This window comes from Podarcis melisellensis (assembly GCF_964234715.1).
Source record: "Podarcis melisellensis genome assembly, chromosome: 16".
In the NCBI taxonomy this organism is placed as follows: domain Eukaryota; kingdom Metazoa; phylum Chordata; class Lepidosauria; order Squamata; family Lacertidae; genus Podarcis; species Podarcis melisellensis.
Genome location: NC_138533.1, coordinates 26,253,023 through 26,265,647, shown reverse-complemented (window position 1 = coordinate 26,265,647; position 12,625 = coordinate 26,253,023). Strand labels below are relative to the sequence as shown.

Here is a 12,625-nt window from a genome sequence, read left to right as displayed (position 1 = left end):
TCATCAGAGAGTCGGAGGCCGTGGCTGGGCTATCATGCATTTGTTACAAACACACAAACCTTGGAGATAAAAGAGAAGGAAAATAGCAGCAGGCCAAGGTCATTCTAGGAGACAAACGTTTGGAGAGCCAGAAATAGCAGCCTTTCGCCATCCAAGGTCTTGTGCTTTAACCACAAGACCCAACCTCCGAAGACTTTTAGCGCTGGCTTTTACAGAGATGTTCTCCTATTCAGAATGAAGTCATCTCTTCCCCTGTCAATGAGAGGGAAGATCTGACAGCTGGATGTGGATTCAATATCTAGCTAGCAGCTTCCCAATCTGCTCACATCATCAACACATGTGGTGCTTTATGTTTCAGTAGTAGAATCGTCACCACCACGAAAGCAACAAAGCTCCCTGCATCACAAAACTTTCTAAATTTCAACTGGGGGGAAAGGGAAAGGAGCGATGGGCCTCCGTTTTTAAGAATTAAGGGGAATGAGAATGTGCATATCTGCAATTCTAGTGCTTAAGGGCGTCTTGGACTAAATACTTGCAAAGTCCCCAGTGCCCAATTTGGTTCTCAGTGCTGTATATTTATTTGCTTTTTATTTCGTAAAACTGATACACCACTCGATTGCAAAACCTCAAAGCAGTTTACAAAGGGATCCCCCCAAAGGCTGCAGTTTATTAATATCAAAGAAATGTGTACACTGCTTGATTGTCTAAACAAAACTTCAAAGAGGTTTACAAAAAAAAAACCAATAAAATTTTCAATGAGTATAATAAGCAATAATTTAAGACTCATTTGAGTTGGCTGTTCTGTTCAGAGGTGGAACAGCAGCTAGGAGGTCATTGCTTTGGAGTTCTCTATGGTACAGCCACATTATGAATGCTATTTGTAATAGGAGCACTACTGCAATTTTTTTTTTGGGGGGGACACTGTTTATGGACCCACAAATGGGCTTAAATGACATGGGGGAGACAGAGGTTTGGGGCTCAGAGCCACGTAAGGTTGGGCCTTGTACGCTGGAAGGGCAGCCCTCCTGATACTGAATTATGTAAGTATCAGGAAACACTCCAGGTACTTTCCAGGGATGAAGGGCAGGGTGCTTTATCTGTCAATCCGATGGAATGTGGATACACCCAGCACCTTCTCAATTATTTGTGACAGCTGTCCTATTGCATGTTGCTTGAACTGCAATTCTTCCGTTTGCTTTCTCCCAGGTTCCAGGAATGAAAAGTTGTTCCTGGAACCTGGGAGAAAGCAAAAGTATTGCAGCCCAAGCAACATGTGATTTTCAGCCCCTCCCTGCTTTGTTGGCCTTGTGTAATGGTGGTACCCCTAGACAAAAACTGCCCAAACTTTTTCTGAGATGCACTCAATTCCTTAGGAGTTAGATGTGTCTGTTTCCCTGCTGGAGTTACTTTGATTTCAACCAGGGCTGGGGAACCACTTTTGCCCAGCTGGACAGATCAAAATGCACCCACTCTTCCTCAGGACACTTTTGACAGATGGTCACATCGGTCCACTTTTAAATCACCTGCTTTCATGGAATGCCAATTTTTTTAGTTGTATCTTTCTCTCTGAATGAAGGGACGCGGGTGGCGCTGTGGGTAAAACCTCAGCGCCTAGGACTTGCCGATCGTATGGTTGGCGGTTCGAATCCCTGTGGCGGGGTGAGCTCCCATCGTTCAGTCCCAGCTCCTGCCAACCTAGCAGTTCGAAAGCACTCTTAAGTGCAAGTAGATAAATAGGTACCGCTTTATATAGCGGGAAGGTAAACGGCGTTTCCGTGTGCTGCGCTGGTGCAGGCTCGCCAGAGCAGCTTCGTCACGCTGGCCACGTGACCCGGAAGTGTCTCCGGACAGCGCTGGCCCCCGGCCTCTCAAGCGAGATGGGCGCGCAACCCCAGAGTCGGACACGACTGGCCCGTACAGGCAGGGGTACCTTTACCTTTACTTCTCTCTGAATAGTACCATTTGACTTAAAATTCCTTTGCAAAACCTGTATCTGAAAAGTGTTTCCATCTTGTACTAGAAGGAAAAAACTGGTGTTCTGATAGTCAAACGGAGAATATACCTAGGTATAGATCTGGTGTAGTTTGATAGTGGTATACATAGAATCATAGAATTGTAGAGTTGGCAGGGATCCCCACAAGGTTAATCTAGTCCAATCCTCTGCAATGCAGGAATCCAAGCTAAAGTATCCCTCGCAGATGGCCATCCAACCTGAGTTTAAAAACCTCCCAGGAGAGGGAGTCTGTTCCACTGCCAAACAGCTCTTGCTGTCAAAAAGTTATTCCTAATGCTTAGTTGGAATCTTCTTTCCTGTCATTCAAATCCATTGGTTCAGGTCCTACCATCTGGAGCAGCAGAAATCAAGTTTGCTCCATCTTCCATGTGACAGCCCCTTCAGATTGTCTTAAGATGGCTACCAGATTTCCTCTCAGTCTCCTCTCTCCCAGGCTAAACATACCCAGCTTCCTCAACAAGTCCTCATAAGGCTTGGCTTCCAGACCCTTGATCTTATTGGTCTCCACATAATGTTGAATTTGGCTTTTTTTTCTTCAGTAACTACATTTGGAAGTGATTGCCCATCTTCTTTTAAATGTCATTTCCTATTTGCCTTTTAGGCGCACATGGATTTCAACTCTGAGTTTCTGAACTAAATCCTTACTGGAGCTGCAGCAGGGATATATACCTCCAGGAACTCTGGTAGCTGAGGTTTGTTTACAGGACAAAAAATAGCTTGAACTCCACCTCCATGTCACAGGCCTGTGCCAAAAATATGCCAGTCTGCCAGAATATGCTCACAGCCCACACTATGCCCTGACATGCTTTTCTGGCAATTTCCAGCTGGAAAGGCAAGCAGCAATCTGCAGGCAGACATGGTCACACCCAGAATCTCATTGCGGCTGTGTTGATTCTATGTGAGAGCGACATAACATATTATCTAATGTGGGAACTTTCCTAACCTGGTGTCCTTCTGAACTACAGTTCCCAGGGCTGATGGGATCTTCTGTACCAGCCAGATGTTTTGCCCTCCCAGCTCTCTTCAGCTTCAGGAATGGGGAGCACGTGGCTCTCCAGATGTTGCTGGATTGGAACTCCTTTTGGTCCCAGCCAGCACAGGGATGATGGGAGCCAAACATCTGGAGGGGCAGATGCCCCACTCCTGGTTGTAATTTAGATATTACACTTTCCCAGCCCTGCCTAAAGATGCCAGGGATTGTAAACCACATTGAACATTACATTTGGAAAGGCGGTATATAGATAAAACGTGATATTTACTTATTTTGAAGACGAATGCTCTGCCTCAGGCTGTCCTCAGGCATGCAGGATCTACTTTGGGTTGTTGTTTTTTTACTAGAACTCTATGTGATCGACTGACTGTAGCCTGGTGCAGAAGACATATGCTTAAAATTTGCAAATTCTCAGGCCAGGAATTTGAGCATCAGAACAAATGGAAGCTTACACACACACAACAACAACCCACTGCTGCTGGTTACTGCAATATTCCTTAATGTTGGAAGTAACATATAGGGCGTTGGTATTGTTTTGCAGTTGCTGTTGTGAAACTAGCAGCTCTCCAGATATTATTGACCTCCAACTCTTATCACTGCAGCCACTGCATTGGAAAAAAATGCTAAATATTAGCACAGAGTTAGTTCTACCTATGGTGGGTTCTGTGGTCACAGCCTAGTAACAATCACCCTGTTCACTGTTTTAGCCACAGGGTCGCAAGTGTAGGAGCCAGAGTCTGTCTTGGGCAGCAGACAAGGGAACTAATCAATGAAGCAGTGGAGCAAGAGAGGAAGGAAAACACACTTGGGTGAAACATCAAAGTGGGTGCTGATTAAGAGGTGGGGGGATGATGGCAGGGTGGGCACCAGAAGAGCCTGGCTGCAACCTCTTGGGCTTGCTGATTGGAGGGTCGGCGGTTCGAATCCCCGCGATGGGGTGAGCTCCCGTTGCTTGGTCCCAGCTCCTGCCGACCTAGCAGTTCAAAAGCATGCCAGTGCAAGTAGATAAATAGGTACCGCTGCGGTGGGAAGGTAAAACGGTGTTTCTGGGTGCTTTGGTTTCCATCACGGTGTTCCATTGTGCCAAGAAGCGGATTAGTCATGCTGGCCACATGACCCGAAAAGCTGTCTGTGGACAAACGCTGGCTCCCTTGGCCTGAAAGTGAGATGAGCACCGCAACCCTAGTTGCCTTTGACTGGACTTAACCGTCCAGGGGTCCTTTACCTTTTTTTTACCATGCCCAAAGGGGTGACAACAAGTCCAATGGCCTGTGCCCACAGTGGCCAGGGTCAGCAGCAGCCCACTCCCCGCCAGTGGTTCCTGGCAAATAGTATTCAGAAGCCTCTTGACTCCCAAATGGCTAAGCCCTCTGTTCACATGCGGCCAGCCAGGTGCTCCCAATGAGTAGTCAGGGGCGTGTCCTCATCTGCTTGATTTGGCTCGCTGGCGGGGAGTCCTCGCCCTCTCCTGCGTCCAGGTCAGCAGAGCTCAGGCGGGTAGACTGCGTCGGAGGCGGGAGGCTCCACGTGGCGCGCGTCTTCCTCGCCTCCCCGACTTAGGACCCTGCAAGCGCCTCGGGACCAGCGGAGGAGGCGGCTCCGGGAGGCGGAGCTGAGCTGCTTCAAAGGCCCGGCTTGTTTACGCCGCAAAAGCTCCACCGAAGCAGCAGAAGGCAGCGGCCGCAGCAACAACCACCCAGGCAGCCGATCCGGATCACAGCGCCTCCTCGTCTCCAGACCGCCGTTCCTCATGGAGTCTCGGTGGGCGCTTCTCCTCCTGCTCCTGCAGCCGCTGCTCTGGGGCTTCGGCTCGGCTACGGAAGGTGAGCGGCGGTGGCCGGCCCTAGCCCCGTGCCTCTTTCGCCCGCCCGCCCGCCTGCCTTTGCAGCGGGGCGGTCTTGCTCGTTCTCCTTACGAGAGCAGCTCCGAGGGGGGGCTCCGACCCACCTACGACCGACGCCCGCGAGGAACCCCCGACCCCCTTCCCTCCCGCGAGTTCCCCCCGTTCACACGTGCAAGCTCCCCTTCCCCCCACGTGTCGATTCTGCGCGTGTGAATGCACGCTCGCACCAGTCTGCTGCGACCGGAGCAGCAGAACCCGTGCAGGAAAACTCCGCTATGCCTGCTGTTTGCGTTATTTCGGTTAATTTTTGTTTCTGAGCCCGGACCCCACGCTGGCTTAATCGGGAGCAAGCCTCCATGGGTGCAGAAGAGAGACTGAGGCGGGGCAGGCGCACTCTGCATGTGCTCAGATGCATACCCGGAGGTGGGGGGAAAGGGCGCACCCTCGCTGAGTCGCGCACGCATAGAAGCGTCTGTGATGGGGGCGCTTGATCCTTAGTGCGCATGCTCCCTTTTCTCCTGCCTCAAGCAGGGAAGGGAGGGCGGTGACGTATCTCTTTAATTCCGATCCGGCGGCTCCTCCCTCTACCCCCCTCGCCATTGGTCCGTGTTGTCTCCAGGCCTTGAGCTCGTTTCCTATTGGTCGTTGCCTTGGGGTGATGTCATCCTTCAGCCGCAGAGGCCTTGCGGGGTAAACAACCCAGCCACCCCCTTTCGGGGAGAACAGGCTTAGCCACGCCTTCCTGCACGTGGGAGCTCCTTTCGACTCTGGGAGGGGGCGTGGCCCCGAGGCCCCTCCCCCTACTGCTGGAGGGCATGATCTGTATCTCCATCGGGGCGAGTTTCCAACCTGAAATGCGCAGGAACCTCTCCCCGTTACAGTACTTTCTTGCGCATGCTTGCCTAGCTCAGCGAAGACCTTGCAAGCGGGGCTGCCGGCCAGTGAGCTGCCAGGCGGTGCGCGCTTACCTGGGAGTAAATGCCATTTACCTGAACGGAGCTTACTTTTGAATCACCTGTCTTGATGATTAAGGCAGGTTTTAATCGGTGGATTAAACGCGCAAATGCATAAAACACCCTTTGTTCTCATACGAGGCAGAGCGGTGTGCTAGCAGATGTCTGCTGCTCACGCAAGACATTTTCGCTGCTGGCTGAGGAAGGGGAAGCTTCTCAGGGTGGCGCTAGTTGGATCAAGCCAAACAGGGGTGATTTAGTCTAGCATCTTATCCTCACAGTGGTCAACCAGATACGCACATTATGGGAAACGCATGAACAAGCAGGACCCGATCACTTGCGACTGATATTTGGAGGCATTTATTGCCTTTGACTCTGGAACTCATGGCCACATGGCTGTTGCGGCTGTTAATCCTTAATAGCCATATGTGCCAGGGATTTATCTACATTACCGGGCATTGCACGAACTGATTTTTATTGTTTCCAATACTGTATTTTAATTCTTGATAACCTGCCCTGAGTCCTTGGGGTGAAGGGTGGGTGGTAATATTATTAAAAATAATAATTCAAAACTGTTTCATCATCAAACCTTTTATTGGCATCACATACAAACATCCATAACATAACAGTACAGCGCTACCACTTCCCCTGTGGCACAAAACAATTACACACACAAAAAAGGAGAGGCACTTGATCCTTAGTGTCACATCTCTAGGTCCCCAGGGAGATCAGTCGTCTGCAATGTGTTTCGACGACAGAATACCAGATAAAGATATTTGCCACTAACTTGGTAAGCTCCTGGTCATTCCCCAATAGTCGAAAGTGTATGACCTCCAACTCTGGTTTCCATTTGGGGATGCAGAGTCGCTTTAGGAATTGCTGGCGGAGATCAGCATATAGTTTACATTTAAGAACCATATGAGTAAGAGTTTCCACCAGGTGGTCAACATCAAAACTATTTGGAAGGGTGTGTTTTCTGTTGGCAGCAAACAAGGCTGGACACTGTCTTTCCTTGCTTTAAAAAGAGCATCCATTCCTTGGAAGAGGGTCAGTTGTGGGCCAGGCTGTTCCATCTCCCTGATCTGCTGTTGCAATCCATGCCCCTCCCCCCCCCCCCATTTCTGCTTTGCTCCCAATTTAGTGTGGCAACTCTGGAACTCCCTGTCTATTGACACCAGACAAGCACCTTCACTGTACTCTTTAAAGAGCCTGCAAAACATGTTTTTGTTTAGACAAGCCTGCTTAGACACATGGCATGTTAATGTATGTTTTAATCTGTTATTAGTTTATTGCCGGTTGTCTCTCTTGAATTTTTTAACGAGTTGCTTATACTGATAATTCTATTGTTCTCTTTGTAAAGCTCTTTAAGCTCTCTCTGTGTGTCTTATAATCGTCTGCATAAATTTTATGAAATAAATAAATGAATGAAATAGCCCTATGCTGGAATCTTGAGTTCCAGCACTAGGGAAAAATACACCAGGGCAAGAGATTTTAAAGTGGCCTGATGCAGGGCTGGTTCTTGGGGCACACACTCTCTTTTGAACGGCCTCCTTCTCACTGTGAAATATTTTGATGCTGACAGTCATTTTCCTGTCCCTTCCAGATGCAACCTCTGCCGTCTCCCCGGCTCTCACAGTCAAAACGGCAGCAACCGATCAGGTTTTTGAGCCCGCCAACAGCTTGCCATCCCGGAGCGAGGCGGCTGCAGTCCAGCCTGTTGTCGGGATCGGCCAGAGGGTCAAGATGAGATCGAACGAGAAGAAAGACTTGGGCACTCTGGGTAAGGACTAAAAGACTCCCTAGGAATGTCCTTGCTGTGGCTTTGTGTGTAGGCTGGCAACGACGAAAAGAGTTGGGAGTGGTTTGGTTCAGGCTTCCCCCAGGCTGGTGCCTCTAAAGGTAAAGGGTAAAGGGACCACTGACCATTAGGTCCAGTCATGGCCGACTCTGGGGTTACGGCGCTCATCTCGCTTTATTGGCTGAGGGAGCTGGCATACAGTCATGTGGCCAGCATGACTAAGCCGCTTCTGGCGAACCAGAGCAGCACACGGAAATGCCATTTACCTTCCCACTATTTATCTACTTGCACTTTGACGTGCTTTCGAACTGCTAGGTTGGCAGGAGCAGGGACTGAGCAACGGGAGCTCACCCCATCGCGGGGATTCGAACCGCCAACCTTCTGATTGGCAAGTCCTAGGCTCTGTGGTTTAACCCACAGTGCCACCCGCATCCCTTGTGCCACCTGGTGCCCCTATAGATGAATTAAAACCCCCTCCTAGAGGGGCACCAGGTTAAGTAAAGCCAGGTTTCAAAGGAGGCTGTAAGAGCCTTTTGGCAGGGGAATGTTTTTAAACAGAGGTTAGATGGCCAATTCTCAAAGATTCTTTAGCTGTGATTGCAGTGGTTAGGACTAGATGACCCTCGGGATCCCTTCCAACCTTACAATTCTATGTTTCTGTGAGGCCAGACTCCACTACATCTGTTGGGCGGGTGGAGGAAATGGGTTCACTCAGCAGGAAGTGGGTGAGGTGTGAAGAGCTGGCATCCTGCGAGCTCTTTCTGTAAACAAGACAGCTGTTTCCTGGGGCAGGGTTCTCAGAATGTGAGCCATCGTTTTAAAGCCCTTTAAAAAGTCTTTTAAAGGGTTTTCTAGTTCAAGGGGGAAGTGTGTGTGCAGTACAGAAGGGCTAGTCATCCAGCTTCACTCTGCATTTCGCCCTTTCTAGCTGCTTTTTTAAATGAGCCACCCTGCCATTTATATATTACATTACACCCCACATTTTCCTGCACAGAGCTGAAGGTGGTGCACGCTTTCCAGTCCGCCGTCCGCCCCCCATTTTCTCCACGCAACAATCTTGTGAGGTTGGTTAGGCTTAGATATAGTGACTGGCACCCCAGTGAGCTTCGTGGCTGAACATGGATTCGAACCCAGGTCTCCCAGCACTCTTAAGCACTACACCACACTGGATCTCATTTTTTGGAATGCCTTGGGTGCAGAAAGGCCAAAAAAGGGCATGCACGCGTTACTACTTATTTATTTAAGTGTTCAAAACCTGCACTTTCTCAAATGTGTGTCAAGGCGGTTGATGCAGGCTGCAAAATTATAAATGGGGAAAGCATCCATTGTGTTGCTTTATGCTGCAGGGTTTGGGGGCAGACTGCAGCGGTGTGCTTAAAATATGTCCTCTTTCTCCCTCCCCATAGGCTATGTGCTGGGCCTTCTGATGATGGTGATCATCATTGCAATCGGAGCAGGCATTGTCGTGGGCTATGTCTATAAGAGGCAAGTGAAGGGCCTTTTCATTCATCGTTTGTATGTTGTTGTTATCTTCTTCTTTTGCATGTATTGTATATCCCTTTTTTTCTCCAAGGAACTCTCTGTGGGGTACATGGTTTCCCCACCCCCTCATTTAATCCTGTGAGGCTGAGGGAACACAGTGACTGGTCCAATGAGCTTGGTGGCCCAGTGTAGATTTGAACCCTGGTCTCTCAGGTCCTAGTCCGACACTCTTGAACACTGCACCACATCAGCTGTCCCTCATGTAAAACATTCTCCGCAGATCCTACTCTTTGGAACTCCCTGCCTATTGACATCAGGCATGCGCCTTCGTTGTACTATTTTCAACGCCTGCTAAAAAAAATTGGGTAAAGCCCATCCAGGCCCATCCAAAGGAGAGTCCACTACCTTCTGAGGCAGTCAGCTTAGATTCCAAAAGTTATTCCTACTGTTAGAATCTCCTTTTTTATAATTTGAATCCATTGGTTCAGGTCTGGAACAAGCTTGCTCCATTTTCCATGTGGTGACCTTTAAATATTTGAAGCTGGCTACCGTATCCCTTCTCAGTCTCCTCTTTCCCTGGCTAAACATACCCAGCTCCTTCAACTGTTCCTCATAAGGCTTGGTTTCCTGACCTGTGTCCAGTTCTGGGCACCACAGTTCAAGAAGGACACTGACAAACTGGAACGTGTCCAGAGGAGGGCAACCAAAATGGTCAAAGGCCTGGAAACGATGCCTTATGAGGAACGGCTAAGGGAGCTGGGCATGTTTAGCCTGGAGAAGAGGAGGTTAAGGGGTGATATGATAGCCATGTTCAAATATATAAAAGGATGTCACAGAGAGGAGGGAGAAAGGTTGTTTTCTGCTGCTCCGGAGAAGCGGACACGGAGCAATGGATCCAAACTACAAGAAAGAAGATTCCACCTAAACATTAGGAAGAACTTCCTGACAGTAAGAGCTGTTCGACAATGGAATTTGCTGCCAAGGAGTGTGGTGGAGTCTCCTTCTTTGGAGGTCTTTAAGCAGAGGCTTGACAACCATATGTCAGGAGTGCTCTGATGGTGTTTCCTGCTTGGCAGGGGGTTGGACTCGATGGCCCTTGTGGTCTCTTCCAACTCTATGATTCTATGATCTCAGTTGCCCTCTTTACTGAAATTTTACTTTTACTGATAAATTTGTTTTATTCTTTTTGTAAACTGCTTTGAGGTTTGTTTGTTTTTTGCAACCAAACAGTGTACAGTGGTACCTCAGGTTACATACGCTTCAGGTTACAGACTTTGCTAACCCAGAAATAGTGCTTCAGGTGAAGAACTTTGCTTCAGGATGAGAACAGAAATCGTGCGGCGGCAGCAGGAGGCCCCATTAGCTAAAGTGGTGCTTCAGGTTAAGAATAGCTTCAGGTTAAGTACGGACCTCCGGAACGAATTAAGTACTTAATCTGAGGTACCACTGTATAATTTTATGAAATAATAAGAGTGTGCATCAATTTGGAACCTGCACCACCACCTCGTCTGACACCCTCCTTCTCCCTCCCTCCCCAGGGGCAAAGATCTGAAGGAGCAGCACGAGCAGAAGGTTTACGAGCGCGAAATGCAGCGGATCACTTTGCCGCTCTCGGCCTTCACCAACCAAGCCTGCGAACTGGTGGACGAGAACACGATAGAGGTGCACACGAACCAGACCCCCGTGGAGGAAACGCACAACGGCGATGCCCCACTGATGGGTCAAGCGGGCACTCCTGGAGCCTGAGGAACATGGGTGGGAGGCACCCTAGGAGATGCCATGCTTGCACCCACAACGGCTGAGACTCCTCTCTCTTCTCACCAACGTACGTGGGAGTTTCATTTGTATTTCTGGTTTGTTTTTTTTCTGTTCGGGGAGGAACAAGAAGCCTGGAAGAGTCTTGACGAGGCTCTGAAAACGTGCAAGGACTGGCTCACCCATGCTCATCCATTGTTGGGGCGTTTGGGTCCCAGCTGCATGAAACTGAATGCCACTGGACGGTCTGGTGTGGCCTGAGCCTCTTGCGAGGTCCAGCTGTTCCTTCTGCCCCCGATAGAGGGCGGGAAGAGAAAATGCAGACCTGCCTCCTGCTGTATAGACTGCACAGTCTCCCTCCAGTCAGGAAGTACCTGTCTATATCGCCTCCTCTCGATCTTCCACGGAGATGGCTTCCACCCGTCCTGGTGCCTGCAAATCTGTTACAGATGGGGAGCTGTAGTGTAGGTGAGCTTGAAAAGCAAAAGTATTCGAACATTTGAATGTATTCTTATTTTTTCCTAAAGGGGAAGGCTGCTGTCAGCAGTAGAATGGCCCTCCCATTTATATAACAACCACAGAGTTTTCTTTATAGCTCGGTGCTTAAACTGCCTTTTCAAAAACAGTCAAGGAGGAAGCTTCCCAAATAGGAGGGCTTTTTTTTTTAAGGTGAGGGTGGGTGGGCGAGCCGGGCTGTCCCTAGTGAGCTCTCTGCAAAATATGTATCTTCTGTCTTACGTACTCCAGGACTTCTAAGGCCAGGGACAGATTCTTACATGCTGGGAGTTTCAATTTACAGCCATCTTTCCCTTCGTGATCTTTTTTGAGCACAGCAAGACAGCTCAGGTATGTTTCCCTCTCCCCTTCCAGCAAACTTTGGGGTTTAGCAGATATGGAGACGAAAGGGATCCCCAAAGGCATTCTGCAGAGGGAGGTTGTTTCCAGAAAGGCGACTTCAAGGCAATGCTAGGACCACAGGAGGGAAGAGTGCTCTTGAGTTCGAATCCTGCTGGCAGGTTTCCTACAGGCATCCGATTGGCCTCTTAAGAGGGCAGGATTCTGGGTGAGATGGGCCCCTGGCCTCATCCAGCAGGCTTCTCTTAACATTCTTAGATCTGCCCAGACAGTGCCGGCTCAAGCGCAAAAGCTCCTTCACCTCCATTTCAGAGCCAGCCAGTGACTAAGTTGGCATTGGGGTTAGTAGTTCAGAGTTTTCATAGCGCTGGGCCAGTTCATCTGTAGCAGCTGTGCAAGCCAAGTGGTGGGGTGAGTTATGTGGTGGCTTTGTCAGGCAGCATTTGAGGCAGAGAACCAGGATCAAGGAAGTTCTCCTGCGATGCTCTTTGTTAGGCGTAAAGCACACATACTTCTGTTCCGCCAACAAATAACTCACTTTAGCCATACTGACTTTTTTAAAACAAAAACAAAAACAACCTTCACGACTCAAGGAAGGTAGACCAGCTGCTGAGAGTGAACGTTTCTTGTACACTCCGGTTATGCAAGACAGAGATGGGAATTTTGTTTGTTTTTTTAAATAAAGACGTTTCAATGCCTTCGAACACCATTTCTTTGTAAGTGTTTTTAAATACCTCATGAACTATGAAATAAAATAAAAAAGAACTGTTCAGGCTGTATTTGTGTTATTCTGTGGAATGGTCAAGTGTTGCAACTAGAAAACTACAGCTGCCTTATTTTTGAGTCAGATTGTTGATCCACCTAGGCCACCTGCACTGACTGGCAGCAAAGGTTCTCCCAATAGTCCCAAATTTTATCCACTTAAAAAGCAATA

The 12,625-nt window shown here is 49.0% G+C and overlaps 1 protein-coding gene across 1 annotated transcript; it reads left to right on the top strand.

Moving 5' to 3' along the window:
- The first annotated feature begins 4,271 nt into the window (after nt 1-4,271).
- Nucleotides 4,272-12,461, top strand: PIK3IP1 (phosphoinositide-3-kinase interacting protein 1). The gene is made up of 4 exons (XM_081892595.1): nt 4,272-4,828; nt 7,405-7,581; nt 9,006-9,084; nt 10,620-12,461. Exons 1-4 carry the CDS (start codon nt 4,756-4,758, stop codon nt 10,825-10,827), a joined length of 537 nt encoding a protein of 178 aa, XP_081748721.1. The 5' UTR covers nt 4,272-4,755; the 3' UTR covers nt 10,828-12,461.
- Nucleotides 12,462-12,625: the final 164 nt, after the last annotated feature.